Source organism: Nothoprocta perdicaria, unplaced genomic scaffold (assembly GCF_003342845.1).
Source record: "Nothoprocta perdicaria isolate Ctin4 unplaced genomic scaffold, notPer1 scaffold_244, whole genome shotgun sequence".
Classification (NCBI taxonomy): Eukaryota; Metazoa; Chordata; class Aves; order Tinamiformes; family Tinamidae; genus Nothoprocta; species Nothoprocta perdicaria.
Window position 1 is genome coordinate 98,830 of NW_020455471.1, and position 22,913 is coordinate 121,742.

General features: G+C 56.1%; 1 protein-coding gene across 1 annotated transcript; it reads left to right on the forward strand.

Moving 5' to 3' along the window:
* The first annotated feature begins 360 nt into the window (after positions 1 to 360).
* On the forward strand, positions 361 to 13,606 carry PDGFB (platelet derived growth factor subunit B). The gene is made up of 6 exons (XM_026039886.1): positions 361 to 479; positions 7,297 to 7,393; positions 10,498 to 10,581; positions 11,053 to 11,258; positions 12,910 to 13,051; positions 13,437 to 13,606. Exons 1-6 carry the CDS (start codon positions 390 to 392, stop codon positions 13,571 to 13,573), a joined length of 756 nt encoding a protein of 251 aa, XP_025895671.1. The 5' UTR covers positions 361 to 389; the 3' UTR covers positions 13,574 to 13,606.
* Positions 13,607 to 22,913: the final 9,307 nt, after the last annotated feature.

A 22,913-nucleotide genomic window follows, 5' to 3' on the forward strand; every position in this document is an offset into this window, starting at 1 on the left:
GCTTCCTAAGAACACTGAGTCGCAAGTCCCTGTTTGCGAACGATTGCGTTTGAAAGAAGAGAACCTGGCAGAGCGGTAGCATGTGGACCACCTGACACAGGAGCTACCGACACCCTTCTCGCGGCGAGAGGCGCACGGACCCTGGATGCACCTAATTCTGGCGCGCCGCACTCCTCCGCCCTGACCGTTCCCCCCGGCATTCCCGCTGGCTTTTGACACTGCGGAGACACGGACCAGCCCCCCGGCCCCGCTTCCCCGCCCGGCTCCTTGCCCACGGGCAGCTGTGCCCGCCGCGGCGCCCGCAGCGGGTCATGGGCGCGCGCCCAGCCCTGGGTGCCTGAGGCCGGGCTCCGGAGAGCGAGGCGCYCCGCTGCCGCCGCTCGCCGTCCATGTGCCTGCGGCCGCCGCGCCTCGACRTCGCCATGGATCTCGGCGTGCTCTTCGCCCTCATCCTCTACCTGCCCCTGGCCCGCCTTGAGGTGAGCGGGGGGACGCGGGCAAAGGTGCCTCGCGGCTCCGGAGGGAAGGGGAGGGAAAGGGAGAGGAGGAAGGGGCTCTCCTGCAGCCCCACGGTGGCCACGAGGGAGCCGAACRGGGCTGCACGTTGGCGACGGCCGGACCCGGGGACACCCTCGTGGCCACTGGCACTGCTCTCTCACCAGCCCTCCGCCCCGGGGCAGGTGCCACCCACCGGGATCCCCTCTGGATAGGAGGGCTTCATGCGCCCCAGGGCGCCGGGGCTTGCCCTTGGGTGCCCAGGCAATGGCTGGGACCCGGGGCCGSAGCTGCAGGCACTGGGAGCTGGGGGCGGAGGCGGCCGCTGTCGCTGCAGCCCTCGGGCACGGTTGAGAAAAGGAGAAGGAGGGAGGGAGGGCGGCTTGTTTTTTATTGCTGCGATACATATGTAAAGAGAGCAGGAACCTCCCCCGGGGGATACAAAGGCTGTGTCTCCAGGCGGCAGAAAACAACTGTTGCAATATATATATATATATATATATATATATATATATATATATATATATTTCCCCGTCTTCACCATAGAAAGCATACATACGGCTCTAAATACAAATATATAGCCCCCAGGCTGGAGTGAGGCGCAAGGGGAGGGGACACCTGGCTGGAGCCGCCCTGGCTTGCGGCATGGAGGAGGGTGCTGGCCCTCCTTGCCAAGCCCGGGGAGCRCATGGAGCCCCTCAGTGATCCTCGCAGCTCGACGCGGTCCCCAGAGGCACCGCGTCAAGCGCCGGCCCCGCGGAGCCGCCCGCCCGCTCCCGCCTCGCCCGGGCGCGCGCCGCGTGTCCCGYGCGCAGCACCGCCTCGCAGCTCGGCGCCGCCGCGGCCGCGCTGCCGCCTCACGAGTCCCGAGTCGAGTGTGCACGAATGGTGTGCTGCCCGAGGCGGGGAGGCTTGGCACGGGCCCGGGACACCAGCATGTGGGTTCTTCGGCGGGGTGTGCTTGTAGCTGGGGCCGCAGAAAGAGGCTGGAGATGGTTATCTGTGCCGCGCTTACACAGAGTCACGCAAACGTGTCATGCTGCCCCCCCTGCACCCCTCCCACACATGCTGCTGAGGAGGAAGCAGGGCACAGGATGGGGGTCAGGTGCTACATTTGACTAATAAATGTAGAGCAGCCCTCGGCTTCGCCACGGGGAAAGCAAAGCCTCTTTTCCATCCACAGGCTGGAGCTGGTTTTCCTGCTGTTCCCCTCCCCCAGAATAGTGGGCTAGGAAAAGGCGCTCTGGGTCCCCAGATCCTTCGGCCTCTGCTGTCATATTTCATCATTTGACTCCATGCAAATTGGAGGGGATCAGGAAGCTCCTAGCATCCACCCACAAAGCTCCCATTCCCACTTCAATTCTACCCAATGTGACAAAACCATGGGCTAAACCTCCAGCTTGGGGGTTGTTGGAGGCAGGAGATACCCTTCCACCAACAGCCCCCTCACTTTGCATCATTCCTCTCTCTTGCTTCCTTATTTTTAGGCAATCCCTCTTGTGGACGTCAGGGAAGGGGATGGGTACAAAGCATCCCATCACCTCCCTATGGGTCCATTTTGCCCTTGCCCAAGCCACAGAAGGAAGCAGTTGGAGCTGTGGGCTCCTCCGGGGCGGTGTTTGTTTTAGGCAGAACATGGTTATTTCTTCTGTAGGTGACTTGGATCTCCCTCTCCCATGCAAGATGAAACACTAGGACAGGCTGAAGGTGCAAGTGTTTAATCCCAGGGGCTGATATTCCTCGCCATAACCACGTGAAAACACTGCACAGCTTTATCACTGTCTAGCGGGCTTAGAGTTTGGGAATTCTGGCTCCGGCCCCAGGTTCCTGGAGGAATGGTGACATTTATCATTTTATGACCAGAGAGCCAAGAAAGTTTCTGCTTGAGTAGATGCTCCTGCCTGCAGCCAGTCCCCAAATCTACCTCGAGGGCAGGGCTTCCACCTCTGCAGCAAACGTGTACAGTGCCACACTTACCAGCTCCCTAATAATAAGGAGCATAATAATAAAGCATCCGCTGCACAGGGCTTGCATCTCCTCCGACCTGCTGGAGAGTGCCCCCTGAACATGAGCTGCTGCCTCATCAGCAGAGATCGGAGTGTGAGATGGAGGCTTCTCAGTCCCTTCGATCACACCCATGCGGAGCTGGAGGGCCCTGGAGCTCTTCCAGCGGGCGGGACCGGGACGTGCATGGCGCGGGGCAGGTATTTGCCAGCTGGGAAGCAGGGATGCTAGCTGGTTTGCATTTCACCTGAGGGCTCTAATAGTTGCCTTGCAACATTTACAGAGATGGGCTGAGCCAGGCGTGGTTTTGCTTGGGTAAGATCCTATTGGCAGGGGTTTTTGGAATTCCCAAGGAATGGGGTGCGGCTGGGTGCTAGCTTATAACCTTGGCCCGGCTCCGGTTTGCCTCTTCCTGGTAGAAGGCCCCAGGACTCTTCCTAAATCCTCCTAGCTTGAGGTTGGGACATGAATAAAAGCAAAATGGAAGCCAGGACAGCTGTTACAGGATGGGTGACATGTCTGGCGTGAGCTCATGGAAGGAGCAGGGCAACTTGTGCGTKCCTATCTCTCACTATCAGCTGGTGTGAAGCAGCAGGAGAGAATGACAGTGGTTCCTGTGCCATTTCCAAGAAGCCCAGGGGAAAATACCTCTAACTTTTGCGGGGGAGCTGCGTGGGGGTGTGTTGTGGAGCAGGGCGGAGCAGTGAAGTTCCCCCTTGAAATGGGAAAAGGGTGAGTAGAAACCCTGGCGAGATGCAACAGAAGTTTGATGGCTTTAGGGAAGCAAAATGTGAGCCCTTGTCCCATGTCCCCTGCAGAAGGGACCCTCCTGGGGAGGGTTTTCTCTCGTGAGGGCAGAGGCAGGTATGTGACTCCGGCAGGTGGATATCAGCGTCTATGCTGGAAGGGCTAACACGCTGTGCCAAGGGTGCAAGTGTTTCTGGGGTGAATTTGGACAGCACTGGGTTCTGCCGTTTTGTTCTCTGCCAGGGAATGCTGTGGAGACTCCCTTCAGGATCCTCACGTGAGCTTGAGAGGGAGAAAGAAAATATTTTGATTTCTTTTTTCTTTCTTTTTTTGCCAGCCTAATAACTTGTGAGCCTGCTGCTCAGATTCCCTCAGTGAGTCTCAAGAAAGTCCCCCTTTCCTGAGCAGAGAAGCAGATGGGTTGGTGCTCCCCTGCCTTAGACCAGACGGGCTACCCTGTGACTCTTTGAGTGCAATGGCACATGCCATCCCAGGAAAGAGGATGGGAGAAGTCCTCACTTTTGGAATGTCCTTGGTGGATTTCTTCAGCCCGCAGGGTCTCCCATTCCTCCCACTTTCAGCCTTTGCTCCATCCTCCTCTTTACCTGTTGTGCTACCAAGTGCAACGCGCGCTCTAGTAAACTCTGTAGTCTTTGGAATATGAGTAACTGGAAGGAGGACAGGAGAGTGGCCCAGCGTATTCCCCATGCCACTCTGGCAAAGGCTGATCTCCAGGGGAACTTCTAGCATCCCATAGGGACGTGGAGAATCAGGCCTTGGGAAGGAAGCCAAGACCTTCCCAAGACCAAGTATGGCCATTCCTAGGATGTACCCAACGCCAGGGCAGGCAMGTGGCCTCTGCAGCCTTCCTGCCTCCCTTCCTACCTGCAGACAGCCAGAGTGCCCGCCTCAGCGCCGAGCTTTGCACCGTCCCTTCGTGGTGCTCAACGCTACACCTCGGTGGGAGGCTCCGGGCGCAAATGGGAAGTGGGGTTTGGGATGGGGCTGATGCTGACCGCAGCATGTGTGCATGCGTGCAGAGGGGCAGTGGAAGGATGTGACTTCTTGGGACATCACCGGGCTGCGTGGCAGCTGCCGTGTCACGTGCCCTGWTTTGCGCTGAGGGCCGGGAGGACGGAGGAGAAGCGGGAGGAGGCCCCGCTGGCAGCACGGAGCGGCCGCGGGCAGGCAGGGCCTGAGCCTCCAGCCATCAGCAGGAGCGGAGAGGAGGAACCTGCCCCGGCCTGGCAGGCAGAGTGGGAGCCAGGCCCCGCCGAGCGGGAGCGAAGAACAAACTCGCTTTCTTCTAGGAATTCGGTGGCCTTGCAGCAAGAGGAGGCCAGGCCTCGGGGCACTTGACAGCCAGCCAGGAGTCCATTGAGACAAAAGTCGCCTTTGATCCGCCGCGTGCGCGCGCGGTTAAAAGGGAGGCTGTTAACCTGTGCTAGACAAACAGCTCCYTAAGAGCTGCCGAGCAGGAAGAGCGCCAGCCGCCCGGCTTGCTCCGCCGGGGACCCCGCTGTCTCCTCCATTCTGCTCTACCTYCCGACCCTGCAGCACCGGGGGGAGGCGGGTCGGGGGTCTTGGCTTTCTGGGCCCCTTCCAGCCACGTCGCTCACATATCCTGCTCCCGGGGCACGCTCGGGCACAGACCTGCAGCTGCAGGGCAAAGCGCGGACCTCCATGGGCTTGCGGTTGTCCCTGGCAGAGCTGCCTCTCAAACCCTGGGTAGGAAGCTAGGATTGTGAGCTACGTGGGCCGGTGATACGCCATAGCCAGGCTGGTAGTATCTGCGGCAGGGAGAAAATGGCACCTAACACTCCTGCTTTGAGCAGGGAGCGGAGCTTGTTCCTGCAGCCAGTCCCCAGTGCGGCAGCAACTCAGGGCGTGCGTTTGCAGTCCCTGATTCCTATCGGTTCCCCCTTCTCCCTTGGCAAGGTGACACCTCCCAGCCTGCCTCCAAAGTCACCGTAACACCTGCCCACTCTCTCCCTTCCCCAAGTGCCAGAGTTTAAAATAAAGCTCCATTTCCTACACATATTAAGTGTCAGGAAGGAGCAGGGGCATCTGTGCAGAGCCGTGCTCGCACATGGATGCACTTGGCTGACAGGTGCAAACATTAAAAAGCCTTCAGTTCGGCGCCCGCTGCGGAGCTGTGGCTGCAAGCACTTGGAATTGCAAATGCCCCCTCTTCCCGAAGCTGCCGTGAGTGGCACGAGGCAGGGAAGTGCYGCAGAGGCTCCCAGCACTGGGCTGCTGGTCCTGCTCCAGCTCCCGGTGGAGAAGTCATCAGAAGGCGTCTTCATTTCGCAGCTCTTCAGTGGTCTCTTAATTATGTGAGCCTATTTCTCCCTGTTCCTCCGTCAGTGAAGCTGGTTCCCTGCTGGCAGCCTCACAGGCTGAGCAAGTAATGGCTGGGGATCTAAAATCTGCTCTTGTTCGTGTCTGCGGTGAGATGCTACAGCAACAGGGACGTGGAGCGAAGTGGGTTGGGCACAGGATACCTTGCGCTGCCTCTCCTTGTTAAGCAGGGCCTGAGGGCAAGGTCCCTGGGCAGTTGGGCTGTGGAGTATTAGGGCATTAATTTTATCTGCTCTGCATTTACCCCGGGAGGTTTTCTGCCCCATAACATGGGCTGCAGAAGCCTCCAGCCAGCAATTCCCAGGTAAAGTTGTTGCTTGGGAGGGTGCACTGAGGAGGAGGCACCTCTCCTCTTTTCGCCTTCGTAGAGGTGAAGGGTAACCAAGGGATGGCGAGAAGGTCCTGGCACCCAGCACCCATACAAAAGTTGCTGCAAATTTGGGGCTAAAGCACTCAGGGTTTGAAGGCCACCTACCTGCAGTTTTTCTCCTCTGCTGAAGGGAAATATTCTGCCCTGAACACGCGCAGGAAACRAAGAGCTCTAAAGGAGAGGGACCACACACGTGCCACCAACTGCCCATAACTCCCCCCATGCAAATCCCTACATTTCCTAAACGCACAAGGGAAATTCTCCTCTCGGTTACGGGGCACGGGGTAGGGCTGCAGCTCAGATGGCATCCAGCACCCAGCTGAAAGAGCAGCTTTTCCACATGAGCAGCCCTGAATGAAGACAGCGAGGAGCTACTCAAACACGGCCAGCGCTTYCTTCCAGCTCTTCTCATCTTTCAGAAGCGTGTTTTACCCAGGGCTGGGTTTCCCGCATTCCTCCTTTGGAGTCTCCCTGCGTGCTGTCACTGGGACCAGCGCAGTGTTGCTATCAGGGTGAAATTACCTGGAGAGTGATAGCGTTGCACCTGCCCACGCACACCCTGAGTCTGACCCGTCATTCAGCGCTTTTAAACCTGGTTGCTYAAGGAGTTTTCTTGGCACTGACTTCCAGTGATATCCAAACTCCATTTTTTTTCCCCATCCACAGCAGCAACTCATCCTAGTGCCCCAGACACCCTTTCCCACGTTCTCTGCAGCATTTGTGACAGGCTCGTGCTGAAGCAGCAGACTCGGCTGCAAAGGTCAATCTTCCTTTTCCCCCTTGTTTTTAAATTTTTAATAGGAAAAAACAGTATGCAAATGATGCATATTATTGGGCGGCTGTGGTTTGAAAGCACACGCGCACGCACACGGTATCTGACAAAGCCCGCGAGGGAGTTTCGTAACAGAGGGAAATATTAGGAAGGTTTTATCTGATAGTGGAAGGGAAGTCTGCTAAAATGCCTGTACTGCCGGCAGCAGGAATGAGGGGCCACCTGGAGAAGTCATACAGCAGCRCAGAAGGAAACCTCGCTGTCTGTTTGTGTAGGGCCCAGGGCTGCAGGGTGTAGCCCTGGAACTGGTGCCTTTTCTTGCCTTTTCAGGCTGCCTGTCGCTCTGGGAGAGGGAGYGGGCGGCCTCCCTCGGGTTTGTCCAGGTTTCTGGCTTGTGCTTGCACAAGGGCACGTCTCTCCGGTGTCGCAGCGGTTCTGGCACACTTGCCCCCCTGCTGCCTCCGTCCCCCTGCCCTGCTCCAGGACGCGGGGTCTGCACATCGCCCCTCTAACGCTTGTTTTGTTCTTCTGTTTTGTCATCTGGCAGGGGGACCCCATACCTGAAGACATTTATGAGATTCTGGGCAGCAGCTCGGTGCGCTCCATCAGCGACCTCCAGCGTGCCCTGCAGATAGACTCCGTAGGTAAATCTCCTCTTCACCAAACACTCCTTTTTTTTTTTTTTTTTTTTTTTTTTTCTCTTGACTCTTTTAGGAGTTGGAAGGTTTATTCCATCCCTCAGTAGATGCACTGCCCGCAGGCCCCACTGTAAATAACAGGAACCGTTCAGGTGCCAACACATGAGTATTTACACACGTAGCCTGCCCGAACATATGGGAGTTAGGCAGCTAAATTCCCTTTTGCACTCGCCTTGCCTGGTCTGCGGAGGGATGCTGGCTCACAAAAGCAGTAAGAGCTGGGCAAGGTGAGTCCTTGCAAATGGGACCAGTGGTTTTCACCGGGGAGATGCTCAAGCAGCTGGGCTTGAGTTGGCCAAGGATGAGGTGGGAGGTGGAAAAATGGGGGCTGGAAGCAGAGGAGAAAAGGACCGAGCGAGTTCTCTGGTTCAGCATGCAGGAAAGACGCCGGCTTCCCGGAGGCTCCAGCCCCGGAGCAGCGGAGCAGGCAGCAGCGCTTGCCCTGCTGCGCGGAGAGGAGCTCCGGGGGCTGCAGCGCCCCAGGGCTGCGCACAGGAGCAGCGGGAGCAGCGGGAGCAGCGGGAACGCCGAAGCGTCGAGGGGTCGGCACGTGTGGGAACCGGAGCACGCGCCGCGGCGGCCGGGCTGGCCCAGGAATTTATTTATAAACGCTCTCTTCAGAGCGAATTCCATTCTATTCTAACTGCGCTCCCGCCCGTCGTCCGCCGGCCCCCCCAGCTCGCCTTCTCTCTTGTGTTTTGTCTGTTTGGAGCTTTGTAATCCTTGCCGAGACACTATCTACGGGGGAACAGAATTTCCTGCTTTTGTTTCCTATGCCAGTCCAACCACTGGCGCGGTCTCAAAAGCATTCCCGCTGCCTTTCAAAACGGCCCTGGAGGGGCAGGGGGGGGACGCGAGGGGGAGGGCACCAGCTGTGTTCAGCTATTGTTTGCCTCAGAAAGAGGCGAYGACGGGCTCCCCACCACCACCACGGCCGCTCCCTGCCCTCCCCAGCACCCTCCTCCTTGTCCACGAGCCGCACAATGGGGCACCTTCCAAAATTAGACGCTCCGGCTTGTCCCGCGCTGCTCCCCCCGCTCCCAGACCCGCTTTGGCCACAGCTGCAGCACTGACCTGGGCTGCAGGACAGCCTGGGGAGGGAGGGATGCGGCTTTCAATAGGAGAGCTGTTTCTAGTCAACCGTTGTTGCTATTTTTCTGCTCTTCTCCATGATTTAGGCTTTGCAGCCACYACCCTCGCGTGATAAAACTCCAGACGACACAGGATGGAGGGGTGGGGAAGGAGATGTGTACAGTCTGTCTTGTCCCAGTGTCTAAGGGACAGATACATCTCTGTCCCCCTTACTGACCATCCTCATGCTTAAATAAAGAGGGCTCCTCTTGCTGGCCACTGGTTTCACTTCAGGTCTTTGGGAAGGCTGGTCAGGGAAACAGAGGCAAATGCTTTAATGCTTTGAAACCTTTTTTTTTTTTTTTTTTTTTTTTTTTCCATATGTGCTCTTCGGGCTTCAGCTGGTGACTGAGGGGCATCACCATTTATCTGCCCTGTGCAGAATTAGTGCATTAGCAAATGCAGGTATTAGCAAAAACTAGCCCCAGAGCAGCCAGGTCTATTCCCTGCACCATGCTCTGGGTAGGGCTGGTGTGCTGTCTCTCATTGAGTGCATAGGAAGCCAAAATTAGGCAGCCCCAGAAGGTAGATGAGCTGAGGCACTGCACTCCTGATCTTAGACACGCTCCTAAACCCAGCTCCTAGATCTAGGCATGGAGAGTAGGCATCACCGCCCACAACTGTGGATACCTGCCAAGCAGACGTGCCCATCCAAGCCAGTCATGCAGCCRTGCTCTGTAGCCCAAGGAGAACCACAGGCCCTTCCAGAGCACCTTGCCCCGTTTTGAGTGTCCACCTCAGGGTGGGGTGAAGGCTGTCCTAGAATTAACAGCATCTCTCCAGCCACTTTCAAGTGCGTCTGTCCATCTCACAGGGGTGTTGACTGCATAGGCAGCTGATTCGTGCCTCGTGCATGCAGCCTCTGTGCACATGTCTCAAATCCTCCATTGGTGGCCTGAGATGAGCAGCAAGCTGAGTCCCTGCTTCCCCTTATGCGAAGGCTTCACTGAGCAGGGACTGAGGAAGAGGGATGGGACACGATACGTATGGGAACTTGCTCCAGCACATCTCGGATAAACAGAGATCTTCCACTGTCCCCAAATTCCCCTAAAGAAAATTGTTCTGCCGATGCTGACGTCCACGCTGCTTCCTTCAGCTACTAAAGCAGGCCAGAGAAGGAAGGAGCTTGGGCTGGGTGGGAGCTACCCCTGAGCGTGGCCATTGTCCGGAGCTCCGGAGGGGCTGCGTGCTGGAGTGCTCCGTGGGGATTATGGGCATTTCTCCATTCAGCGCTTCCTATGGGAAAAAGCAGTGGAGTGGGAGGGAACTCTCAGAGCTCGGCTAAATGCTCTGTCTTCCTCTGCCGACTGAGCTACCTCCCGATCCTGCAGTTACCTTGCAGTAGCAGGGAGGAGGAATCATTTTAGCTTATTCTCCTGTTCTTCTATCACAAAACCAGCTCTCACACAGAGCAGTCATCTGGGAGACAGAAACCAAGCCCTCCACCTGCCCCCCACTGCCACCCTTGTCCCTACCCTCCCACAGCTGAACTCCCCTGAGCCGTAGCTATCCAAGCAGGACACCTCGGTGCTCACATACAGAGCATCCTGCCTGTCCCACTTGGCCTTTGCATCACCTTTGTCATATCCTGAGGCAACTGAGCTGAACTTTCTCCTACTCCAGGCAGTCCTATCTAAAGCCGTGTCTTTTCTGACCTAGTTTTCCTCTGCTAGATCTGGTTAAGACTCCTCTTTCACAATAGGCATATTGGCTTGATTTGCTTGAAACTGCAAGCTTAGAGCCTCCGTGCCCCAGCATGGCTGTTATGCGGCTGTGAATTTACACCTAGCACCACATAACAGGGCATTACATATGAGTTTACCCTGGGTCTCTGCACTTGTCTTGGTCAGTGGAGCACAGGTGCCTGCTGCCTTCTCCCACCTACGCAGTGTTATCAGGTCATGTCCTTCCCTTTGCAGAGGAGGAAACCTCGAGCGTGGAGCTGAATGCAACCCAGCCCGGTCAAAACCCTGCGGCGCTGTCTCGAGGGAGACGAAGCATAGGTGAGTCTGGCAYGCTGCACCCCGGGGCTCTCGGGGCACTAACCTAGACAGCCGTGGGGGACGCAGGCGCAGCTCTGAAATGCGTGGGCTGGGGTGGAGGCTGACATGGGCATGGATGTGTAGACAGGTGGGAAGGAAAGTCTGGGCCTCGTGTCAGAGCTGGGTTTTACACTCCAGCAATATGGGAGAGGCAGTCCAGAGCTGAGCAAGTTTCAATCTCTTGGATGTTGACGTGTCCTAAAGAAGTGTCATCTCCTGCCTTGGGCTGCCCCTGCAGTGAGAAGCATCATTTGCTGGGGGCTCCCGCATAGGGCACCGTTCTGTTCCAAGGGGGAGCTGGATGTCTGGGAGCAGGGGAAGAGCACATGGATTTGTGTGGGAGAGCAGTGCAGGCTCTTTCTCTGCCAGAGGAAGGTCGGTAACAGCAGCGCAGCCCGTTTGAGCCTCCCTCCTTCTCTCGGCCCCCTGTAGATGCGCTGGCCGCAGCTGAGCCGGCCGTCCTCGCGGAGTGCAAGACGCGGGCGGTGGTCTTCGAAATCTCCCGCAAGATGGTGGACAGCACCAACGCCAACTTCGTGGTGTGGCCGCCCTGCGTGGAGGTGCAGCAGTGCTCYGGGTGCTGCAACAACCGCAACGTGCAGTGCCGCCCCACGCAGATCCGCGTCCGGCACGTCCAGGTAAGGGGCAGCCTTTGCACAGCAACCTGCTCGCGCTYTCAGCCCCCCAAGAGAAGCCCCTCGCATGTCTCACGTGCAGGGCTCCCTTGGCTGCCCTGTCCCTGCCACCTCTCCGCAGTCCCRTCCTGTGCATTGGCCACACGGAGCTGCGGTGACATCTGTGCCAGCTGCTCCCCAGGCTGGTGCTGTCCAGCAGCTGGGGACTGTCCCTGCAGCAGAGCTACTGGCACCGTCCCCAGCTGCAGCGYGGGCCCTCGCTGTGCCTCAGGGCACCCGTGTCTTCTGTGTCAGAACCGAAAAAGGAGAAAGCCCAGAACTTTCACCGCAAGAGCTGGGTGTGATGCGAGAAGAGGCGGGCCTGTAGTTCCAGTACTCCGTCCCCCAGGTGCTCCTTCCCAAGACACGCACTGAAGCAGCTTCTCCTCTTTCTCAGCCCTGACCCAGCGGGCTGCAGGCAGACAGCTAACCCCTTGCTCTGATCCTGTCTGCCTGTCAGCTAAGGGCGATCTTCTCACAGTTTCCTCCCAGACAGCTTGGGTAAAAATAATACTCATCCCCTACTAATCCTGTGCCTGAGCTGTAAGAGACTCCCCTAAGCAGAGGTTGGCCAGGAGAGGTTGCATTCAAACAGCCTGTTATATCAGGAAATTCCTTTCTCAGAAAAGCCAGGTTGAATGAGGGAAAAATGCTCTGGCAGGGGCGGACGAACAGGAGTTGTTTTTGTGGAAAAAGCAAATGAGAGGTCAAAAGCCAGCCAGAAAAAGTGACCTGGAAATGGTTTCTTTGAGGACAGAGGTCTCTCTATTGTTTGGCTGGAAGTGTTTGTCTAGCGAGCAGCGTGTGGTCTGAAGCGTGTGGAGTGGGCTTTCAAGGAAAGATAAACAACAGCAGCCGAGGGATGCTGCTAGGGGCAGCTGGGGTAGAGGAATTCAGTCCCGGACTCGCAGCAAAGCGAGTATTTATAGCTCCCAGAGCACTCCAGGGGCTGTGGTCTTACTAGATAAGCCAAGCAGGGTCGGGCCTGGCCACGCTGGGAGTGGGAGAATCCCCCTAGAAAGCTCGGGYCCTGTGGTGGGATGTGGAGCAGCGAGCTTCCCTCTGAGTCAGCACTGATGGAGAGTCCGAGGGAATTTCCAGAGCACCGCCTTTCCCATGAAACGCACAGCTGAGAGCTCCAGCCCCATGAGTTATTAAAGAGCTGGAGACAAATTCAGACAGGCCTCCGTGGAGCTGGTGAAGCTGCATTTGCTTACATCGGGCGCAAATTATTTTGTTTTTGCCCTTTCTCTAGGATCCTGTGGCAATTAATTCTGATTACCCCAGGTCTCTGCCATTGCAGCACATCCCATTCCACTCACGCCGTTTTTCTGTATGTGGTCAACCACTTGCCCTGCTCCGCGCCAAAAGCAGCTGCGGGTTAGAAATGGGGGAAAGAACCAGTCACATCCAAACTTGCCTGGTTTAGGGCTGCTCTGCTCGTGTGTGCAGAAGTTGCTGCAGTGCTCAGCACCTCTGAATTTGAACCATGCTCTAGAAACTGCCTTCTGACCCTTTAGGAAGAAAGCCAGAGGCACAGGGAGACGGATTGCTTTTACAGAGTGGGAGCTACAGCTGTACTCATCTCTTGGATGCTTCTCTTTCTCCCAAATAGGTGAACAAGATCGAATTCGTGCAGAGGAAGCCAGTATTTAAAAAAGTTGTCGTGCCTTTGGAGGATCATGTGCAGTGTCGGTGCGAAGCAGTGGCCCATCAGCCCCCGAGGAACATCAGGCCAGGACAGCGTAAACAGAGACGTAAGGATCTTTGCATTGGTAGGGTGGAGAGGCATGAGAAGAGAGGCTATGAAGGAAGGAATTAACTCCCCGCTGGTTTAAATCTGCTTAGCTCCAGTGAATCCCATGGGCCTTTTCTGATTTATACCASCCCTAGGAACCTTTCCCAGGATGTCAGCCATCCAGCAAGAGGCTGAAACCAAGGGAAATGAAGGAGGAGAAAGTGAGAGGTGGGATGAAGGACAGCAAGGGAAAAAGGAGAGGGTGGAGACCGGGTAGAGCAGCGGGTGCCGTGAAGAAGACGAGGGCCTTGGGGTGCTCCCCTTGCTGGCAGCGGGTGGCGAGCGGTGTTTCAGCTCGGCCTGGCTGCCCCTGGCCCTCAGCGGCGCTGCCCTCTCTGTCGCAGGCCTGCCCCCGTCCTTCACCACGGCCGCCGCGGCGCAGAGGCACCGAGCGCGCCGGCTGCCAGCGCAGAAGAGGAAACACAAGAAGTACAAGCATGTCAACGACAAGAAAGTGCTGAAAGAAATCCTCGTCGCATAGAAGTGCCGGCAGGGGAGAGAGAGCCCAAGGCAGGTAAGAGGAAGCTGCTTTTCCAGCCAAGAGAGAGGTCCTCCTCCTGGGACACGGGGCTGCCTGGACACCTCAGGCATTTCCCACAGCACTGGCTGCCCCTTCAGCATGGGATTGCCACAGGACCTGAGCGTGATACAGGCAGAGTCAAAGGAGGGGGCGAGATTAGGCTGACACCTACACGTGTGTCCTGTTTGTGGCTCTTGGTAGAGGTGGAAGGAGCATGCTGCAACCCTACTTCGCCCTTCAGCCCTGCCTTCCCTTTTCTCTGCATCTCTTGAAGCCAGACAGCGAGCCTGACCTCTCTCTACACCTAAATCCCCCCAGGGTCTGTGTTTTTCATCTCCTTTGTGGAGCAGCTCCTGTTCTCCTTTCTCTGTTGATTCTCCGTTGAAAGCAGAGAATTAATGTTGCTCTGGGGATCCCTTTTCCTTTTATTTCATTACTTGAGTTGGCAAAAAGACTCAGAAGCAGCAGCACTTTTGGTTCATCTCTCTCCTAGCAGGAAGTCTGTGTGCATAAGAAAGGTCATACAAGGGGAAAGGAGAACTGGAATCTCTGGCTATAGATCTGGATTTTGTCAGTCCAGGGTCTGATTCTTCTCTCCCTGGCTTGTGTAAACAGGAGCAATTCCATCGTCATCAGAAAAATTTTACTGGTACGAGCAAAAGGAGAATCGAGCCCTGGTTCCTTTGGGAGACGTACATAAAGCACAGAGTAGCCTGGGCTTGCAGCTGGGGGCTGAGTTTAGAAAGAGGCAGGACGGGCTAATAGTGAGAGCCCTGGCTCATGATTCAGCAGTCCCTGCTCTGCCACAGGCTCTCGAATGAGCCCGGCCAGTGGCTTCCCTTCCCCTCGCCTCACAAGAGGGACAAGAGGAACTTCCACCACGTTGCGTTTCAGGAGCTGTGGATGAGGGGCACCCGATAATATCTTGGGAGTTTTATTCCCATGCATAACCCTACAAGGGCTCTGATTATCCYGGGATGCCTCTGGCCAGCCCAAGGTTCCCAGGGTATAAATGATGCAAAACTATGTGGATCTCAGCTTGGGCTCAGGCTGCCCAGGAGAAAAGAAATTAGAGGTCAGAAGCCCTCCTGGGCTTTTAATCTGGCACTTCCACACAAACATCTCCAACGGAGAAAAATAGGGAGGAAGGGAATTGTGGAGGAGGAGGGACATAYATGCTAATGCTGTGTGTGGCTTTGTTTCTCTTCCAGGTTTATTTAATGTATTTGCTGTATTGCCCCCATGGGGTCCTTGGAGTGACAACTTTTCCTCTTTGTCTGTCTGCCTCGACGTCTGATTCAGACAGCAAATGGTGCTTCCCTTCCCACCAACGGACCTTCTCCCGCCAAAGTCTCTCCCTTCTCGCATTTATTAACATCGTTTTAAAGTTTTACAAAAACAAAACAAAACAAAAAAAGAAGCAACACATATATAAATATATATATAAAAGAACAAAATACGAATACAACCATGGACTCCATGAACCACAACCTGCAGTGAGGACAGGACGATGCCTTCCCTGCTCCAGAGGTCAGGATGGAAAAWGTGAAAGGAAAGTGGGCCAAATTTCTTCTGAGAGGAGGAAAATAAAACAGACAGAGGGAGGAAGGGGAATATTCCTCCTTTTCCTTGTGCTTCTGGTTAGGCTGGGGGGCTCAGCTGAGGTCAACACTTGCACTGGACCTACTTTTCCAAAACAGGCCTATCTCAGATTGCGAGCAGCAACCGATGAYGGAAAATGCACTAAGGACTTTTATCGCCCTACCTGGACAGAGCTCTATTTTTAACGTGCGTGTGTATATTTTATTTGAAAAAGAAAAACCAAAACCACTAGAATATACAACATCTCGGGGAACAGAAAAAAAAATAGAGAAAAACAAAGAAGCCAAATGCATTCCCCCCACCTTTTTTCCCTCCTGCTCCTGGTGCTGACTGGAAGGCGCTTGGATTTTGGGGAAGGAGCAGAAGGCTGGTGGCAAAACCATCTCCACAGCCCTGGCCCCTGACAAGGGGAGCCGTCTTTGCACATGCTGGTGGAGAACTCAGCTTTCCAGGCTCGGACTCGGATTATTTTTTAAATTTGCTCTGTATGTGTGTGCAGGTATATGTGTGTGTGTGTGCGTGTGTTTGTGTGTGTGTATATACACACGTGTGTGTGTGCGTGTGTGTGTGTGTGTATTTATACATGCATATATATAGATATATATATATATAGAAATATATATATATGTTTGGAAATGGATTTCATTCCCCAGTGGCAGGACCCTCGGTGGCACGGCCCACGTCGGCGTGGGTGGGCCAGAAGAAAAGCACACGTTTCTGCAATATAACTCAGTGCCTGGCGGGGCCGAGACGGGACGCGCAGGGGCACGGGCTGAACCCCTCTGTCTTGGTGCCCTTTCCTCTCACTCTCCACCAACCCCCCGTCGCAGCTTCCTTGTAGGAGGCCAAGCGGCAGCGCGGCGACACCAGCRAGAGCCAAACTTAGAAGCATGACTTAATCTCAGAGAGCTGTCCTTGCCTGCTCCGGGGGCCCGAAAGCAGAATAATGTCATTCTCCCCAGCTCTTTAACTCCTTCGTGGACATCCTGAGGCCCTCCTCGCTGTCTCCCTGCCATGTTCCTGGCTCTGCCGTCTTTTCCCTCGCTTTGTCACTCTCCGATTCCCTCGTGCTCCTTGGTTTCACCTCTTAGATTCTCCAAGCYCCCTGAGCTTGGAAGTTGGTCCAAAACACGGGCAGGTGCCTGTAAGCAGAGAGCAAGTGGTGGGGATGATTCTGGCAGTTCACAACGTGGGGCTGAGGCAGAAAGGAGCCCTCGGAGGAACAACCGGGTCACGGAGTCCCTCCCGGGCCCCTGCAAAATCCCTCTGGAGAGGACGCCCTTCCAGGCAGCAGGGCCATCCCTGCACGAGCAGTAGCCAGTTCCCATTAGTGGAAATGTTATTTGTGACCCGGGAGCACATTTTCAGTGCCGCCTCGGAGTCCCAGGCCRAGGCGCTGCCACGCTGGGCCCTGCAGAGTTAGTTGCTCCGGGAGAAGCTCCCTGCCCTGGCACAGAGCTGCGGATCCCGCCTGCTGCTCCTGCCTCCCACCGCTTCTCCCATGTGGAGAAAAGCGCCAGGAGGAGCTGGGGGAAGGAGGTGAAGCTCGTACGAGTGGCCRTGGATTCAGCCCTCGCCTCCTGCAAGCCTAGAGCACTTCTGATCATCACTGCACCTTGCTCCCTTCCTCCTGCTCTAAGCCYTCAAGTCTTAAGACACTTTGTTTTCCTGTTCCAAAATCTGTGTCTTCAGTTTGTAAAGATGGTGAGGTTTTATTTTATTTTAATTTTTTGGCCTTTTTTTTAAACGTAAGGTTAATTTATACTCAGTACTGTATTTAAAGTTGTAAAAAAAAAAAAAAAAAAGGAAAAAAAAGTCTCTCGACCACATTTTCTCTTTCTTTTGTGAGCTGGCTGAACCACAGAAGCACAAACAGCTCTCCGTGAGCCAGGCAGGGACTCGCAGGACTTTTTATTTCTAGGACACTTTAATTTCTAGGACACTTGAGCTGTGAGCTCGCCAGTGCATGCGACACGCACCCAGCTAGGGCAGGGCCAGCGCGGCCCCGCTCTCTCCTCCAACATGTTTCCCACTCCACAATCTGCTTTGGAATGACTCAGGCTGCGGGGATTTCATTATCGGAGAGGTGCCTCTTCGTAGCTGCCAGGTTCAGAGGCCCGGCCCGACTTTCCCTGCGCTCTATTTGATCTCCGGATTCCCTTGCTTTAAAGCACTTAGAACAAATCACAGTGTTTACACTCTTCAAAGCCGTGTAAACAGTTTGCCTATTCCCTCCTTAGTCATATCGTCTAGACAACATCAGTCCTTTCCTCTTTCAGATCCCGACGGCCCTTGTGTTTCCCTTTCTCCGGGGCAGGGGAAGTGTTGCGGGCGCGAGGCAGCTGCCTCCTGCCACGGGCAGCAAACGGAACCGCAGGAAAAGCAGCCCGGAGCTTTGCAGCAGCACGTGAGCAACCGCGGGAGCCTCYGCTCCGGCCAGCAAAGCCTCTGCCCAGGCCTCCGTTTCCAGGATTTATGGAGCACATATAGCAGCCCAAGAGCACAACTCAGCTCTGGGGAACAGGCCCAAGTGGGTGCTCGTGCTGCAATGGCAAATCCGGGGGGCTGGCTATCCGGATTTTCTCCAGGCTGTCTTGGACGTACAAGCCTGGGACTCCAAGGGGTGCATCTCCCCACAGCATCCATTGCTTTGGGGTTAAGGGGCTGCCCCTGCTTGGGTGAGGGGAGCTGGAGAGGGGCTGACCCCTTCCTGCTGCCTCCGGAGCACACGAGAGGGAAAACATTCGCAAAATCGCAGAGCGGGTAATAGCCAAATCCTTGCTATAGTTTCCTTGGCGTAGAAATTGTTAGGGTGAACAAAGATTTTTCAGCAGGAGATGTCGGTGCTTTTAAGGGCCCATCACCGGGGAGCTTTGGGGGAGCGCGGGGTGCACATGAGGCGCACGAGGCAGGAGGGGCTGGCACATGTGGCTCCCTTTGCTCCTGCCRGGGAGCTGGAGGAAAAGCTGGCACCGCAGCGGCTGCCTGGATCCCCCTCTGCCCTCGGCGAGCGCGCGGCCCCGCGGGGCACGTACAAACCCGTGTGAACCCTGCGAACGCCCGGGTCCGCCGCAGCTCTAAATGAGGAGGTGTTGAAAGGAACCGCGGGGCCAACACCTGAGCTCGGGCCGCGCCGGGGCCTCGCATGCACAGCTGCTCCCCGCCGACTTCGGCAGGGCTGGGCTGCAACATCTTGGCACGGATTCAGCACAGGCCGGGACAGCGCGCAGGAAGACGGGACCCCTTAGCACKTCTAGAGGCTCCAGCAGGTGTTTTAAATCCACCCCGCAAAGTCAGRCTTGGCAATGGGACATAAAACCCTGCGCCTCAGGTGTGTGCAAAGGGAGAAGCCCCCGGAGACGTGGAGCGCACGGGGAGTTTTGCTCTGCACAGGGGTGCCGGCTTGGCTCACCCCGCGCTACAGGTGATCTCTGAAGATCCAGGGAGTCTTGGCAGCTCTCCCTGTTTTAATTGCTGCCGTAACAGTGACTGCTGTTTTACCTAAAGGCGCAGCCTCAGGATGCAAGTCATCCAACGGGAAGCTCATCTTTTGTTAAAGAAAAATGCACCTAGCCTTTGAGGTAGTAGAAAGAAACCTCAGAATTTGGTCCTTCTGCAGGAACACAGCTTTCCGAAAGAGGGAGGCTAATCAAAAAGTGTGTTAAATGGATTATTTATCACACACACAAAAAACAGACCCTTAGGTTTTAAAGCCAATCTCCAGGCTTTTTAGTGCGAAGGCTTTGCAAGGCTCGAAGCCATCGCATGGACAAATGGAGTAASAAATCAGTTTGCAACAGTTTCCTCCCTGTGCCAAGCAAAGCCTTTGACTATTTGCTTATTTCATTGGTGTTCAAGAATGAGACTGGCTCAAAATCACCCCCGCGCTTGGCTGTGGCTTGAAGGAAGAGCTTTCTTCAGACCAGCCAAGTGTCAAGCCCAGTGCATGGCACCAAGCCCACACCGGCGCTGCCTTCCCCACGCTCAGCTTGCATCTTGCTAGGCAAGCCGTGCCCCCCATGCTCCCTGGTTGTCCCGTGGGATGTGGAGCCTGGGATGGGCTGCAGACCTCCAGATGTGTCACCCAGCACTTGTCCAAGGGCATCCCCAGCTCACTGCCCTTGAGCGAGTGCCAGGTGGGTCCTGGGGGAGAACACGGCTGTGTGCAGGGGAAAGCGGAACACAAATAGGAAAACTGGAGGAATTTAAAACTAGCTTAAAAAAAAAAAAAAAAGTCTTCTCAAGTAAGTCCAGAGCTCGACCGTGCAGCTGTTCACCCCTCGCCTTCGCACAGCCTGTGACCAAGCGATGCCGTTCCCCTGCAGGCCACGCTCTGCCCATGACCAAGTGAGCATGTGGAAGAGCTGGGAATTTCTCCTCTTAAAAGACCTGAAGAAGCTAAGAAGCCTGAGCTGTTTCCTGCTTTGATCTTGGCACTGAAGGAAGGGCGAAAAAGGGAYGAGGCCCAGAAAGCAAGCAGGGAAAGTGTGGGGAGCAGAGGGAAGCCCCACACCTGCAGAGCRCCACACTAGGCCCTCCAGGCAGGCAGTGCAGACAGGGGTTTAAGTGACACAGCCTTGAGCGTGGCCCTGGACTCTGCAGGGCGTTCAGCAGAGGAGCTTGGAGAAGCAATAGACCAAACTACAGAATTACGGCGGGATTTAGGGGCCRTGTTTTCTCCTGCAGCCAGGCAGACGGGAACCCAGCCTGTGCAGACACTGCCTGCTGCCTTGGTTTTGCCCCAGAGCAGTGACAGGGCCCTGGAGGAGAGCGGACTCAAAGGAAACCAAAAAGCTGTAGTTACTAACCCAGTGAAAGAAGCTGTTTGCAAGCAATTAAGCACCCATCCAAGCACTGTGGGGAACCTGGCAGCAGGGACTTGTGGCCTGACAGTCAGTGTATGGTTTGAAATGTTCACAGGGATTTTTGTTGTTTTTGGTGCGCTGCAACAGCAAAGGCCCAGCAGTGACGGGCAGAGATTGCTTTGCACAGAGATGCTGGGCTCTATTTCAGGCCTTGCCCTTCCAGCTTTCGAAACACACAACTTCCCAAATCCTCCAAATGCCCTGCAAGGGTATTTTCTGCATTAAGAAAAAAWTTTTTTTTTCCTTTTTTCCTGACAAAACTCTAGTGCAGGGCCAGGGAAAGAACCAAAAGCCAAGGTGCCAGGTAGTGCTGTCGCTGGCTTGTGCTAGCACATTTGCCTCAGTGCCAAGGTGGGGGACGTGCGGGCCCTGCCAGGACCTCTCTTCTCCTCCTGCGGCCACACGCACCCGCGGRGCGGCGAGCGGTGATGTCAGGGACCAAACCGAGTGAGGTCAGCACAGGAAAAGCCGCGGTTAATGAAGCAAAGTGTGCGCCGGCAGCAAAGCCCTCGTCCCGACACGCACGTCCCACTGCAGCGCTCACCCGGGAGGTGAGCGCCCGGAGGGATCTCGCCTCCGTCGCCAGCTCGCACCTTGCTGCGGGAGCTGGTACCTGCCGCCCTCGCCCAGCGCCCRGGCAGCCCGGCCTGACCGCGCACGGAGCAGCACCCGTGCACCGCGGACACCCAAATTGCACGCCGCGGAAGCACCCTGCACCGCACCCGCCACACTTGGCGGCTCCCGAGGGCTGTTGCGAGGGGAACGACGYGGCTCCAGTGCCTCGGCATGATGCTCGGGGAGGCGGCTGCCTCTGCCTGCGCCTGCTGCCAGCGCCGTCMCGTGTCCCAGCGTGGAGCGGGGGTGTCTCCCGTCACGGCAAGGGGGCTGCAGGGCCGGCCCTGTCCCTTTAACACCCGCCAAGCTGCTATTTAGGTGGAAAAAAAATAGTGTTTCCTAGAGACAATGGGAATGGTGGAAATTGTTTGCATTTCACCAAATGACCGAGGAGAGGGAAAGAGAGAGAGATTGAGAGAGAGAAGAGCCCTTCCTTCCCTCCGACAGGTTCAGGAATGTTTTCCACTAATCAAGAAGAAAAACAAAAAAGCTTGTGCTGGAGCAGGGGAAGGGARGAAAAGGGGGGACTCTCTGGGGTCCCGTAAACCTGATGGCCATGAGCAAAACACTGCAAGCCGAGCAGAGCCCGCGCTGGAAAGTCTGAGCAGCTGCTGCAGCGTAACTTGTGCCAGTGAGAAAGACAGAGCAGGTCTTAGTCGTGACTGAGGGCCAGGCTCTCAGCAGAGCCCGAGGCCCAGGAAAGGACGGGCAGGAGCSGTGGGGAGCGTGTGCTGGCGGGCAGCGAGCTACCCCGTCCCAAAGGCTGCCCGAGGCCCCACGGGTGGGCTCCGTGGACATGCTTCGCCCCGCCGGGGCGAGAGCAGGAGCTGCCAGCCCGACCTGCTCCCTTGGTGGCAATGGGGAGCTGGGCTCGTCAGAGCTGCCTCAGCCAAGCCCTGTTCACTTGGAGGCTGAGGCAGGACACAGCTGCTTTCCAGAGCTCTGGAGCTGCCTCTGGTTCTTTCCATTCGAGCCTGGCGCACGAGATGCCCTCCTGGCTCGGCTTCGAGCGGTGCCAACACCCCCTAATCGAATAAAGCCCTTTCCCAGCGTGGCCACCTTCAAGTGCATTAAATGAAACAGAAAGGAGCAGCTGGATGGGATTTACAGTTTTCCCCCATGATACGTATTTTCCCCTTTCCACGGAGAGTTCCAGTGAGGAAGCTGCAATCTATTGTTGTGCTTATTTATTTACTTAGGTTCTGTGGATGGTTTCAAAGCTTAGAGCCAGGAAGGAGYAGCCAGATGCTGCTAGTGGGGGAGAGAAACCCTGTCCCGGTTTCCCGCTCGGGATGTGCACGCCAGAGCCAGGTGCATCTCCTGGAAACACGGGTCGGGGGCTCAGGGCTGACCCAGCCCATTCCCTCTGCTTCCCACTCCAACCCAGGCCCTGCCACCAGAGGGAAAGTGGGATATGTGGTTGCAGGCTCATCCCCATGTGGTTTTCCCAAGCAGGGGCTGTGTACAGTGTGGCTCCCAGAGGAAGGACAACCTGCAGCAGCGGCTTTCTGCCAGCTGGAAAGCATCGATATCAAGGGCTAAGGATTAAAAGCCTTTAGAGAATCTGTGTCCAGGAAGYGGAGACACTCGGACAGCGGGGAAAGGGAGTCGGCAGCTCCTGCCATGCCCACCTCCACGCTTCCCGCGCTGTGTGAATACAGGCCAGGGACAAGAGGCGTCTTTGCTCCTGGCACACACAACCAAACACAGCTGTCTGCTCGGCTCCGAGGCTCTTCCTCGGGCCACAACCRCCGAGTAGCGCAGGGCTGGCCACGGCAGCTGGATGAGGTGCATGCACAGGGAGGAGGATTTGGAGAAGATCTCAGGGATTTTTCCCCATTTGGCTCCTACTCCAAGATAGCAGCATGCATGCGTAGATAACTCGGCATGCACAACCAGGACTCGCAGTGCCTGAGTGGGATTAGAGCTCTCAGAAAAGCCAGCGTACCACAGGCTGCCCACAGGTATTTAATGGGCTGATGGAACCCACCAGCATCCCTGGCAGACCTTGCCCCAAGACATGGGTAGGACAGKCAGGACCCGAACCTCTAATGGGACAAGTGCTCAATGATTTGGAGGTGGACAAGCAGGCGCCCCATGGCGCCTGTATGTCTACACGTGCCTGTGGTTGGCACCATGTGGTGTGTCCTCAGCGGGATGCAAGTGGCCACCACAGTGTCTTAATTTCAGTGAGCAACCAGCTCTGCTGCTGCTCAGGG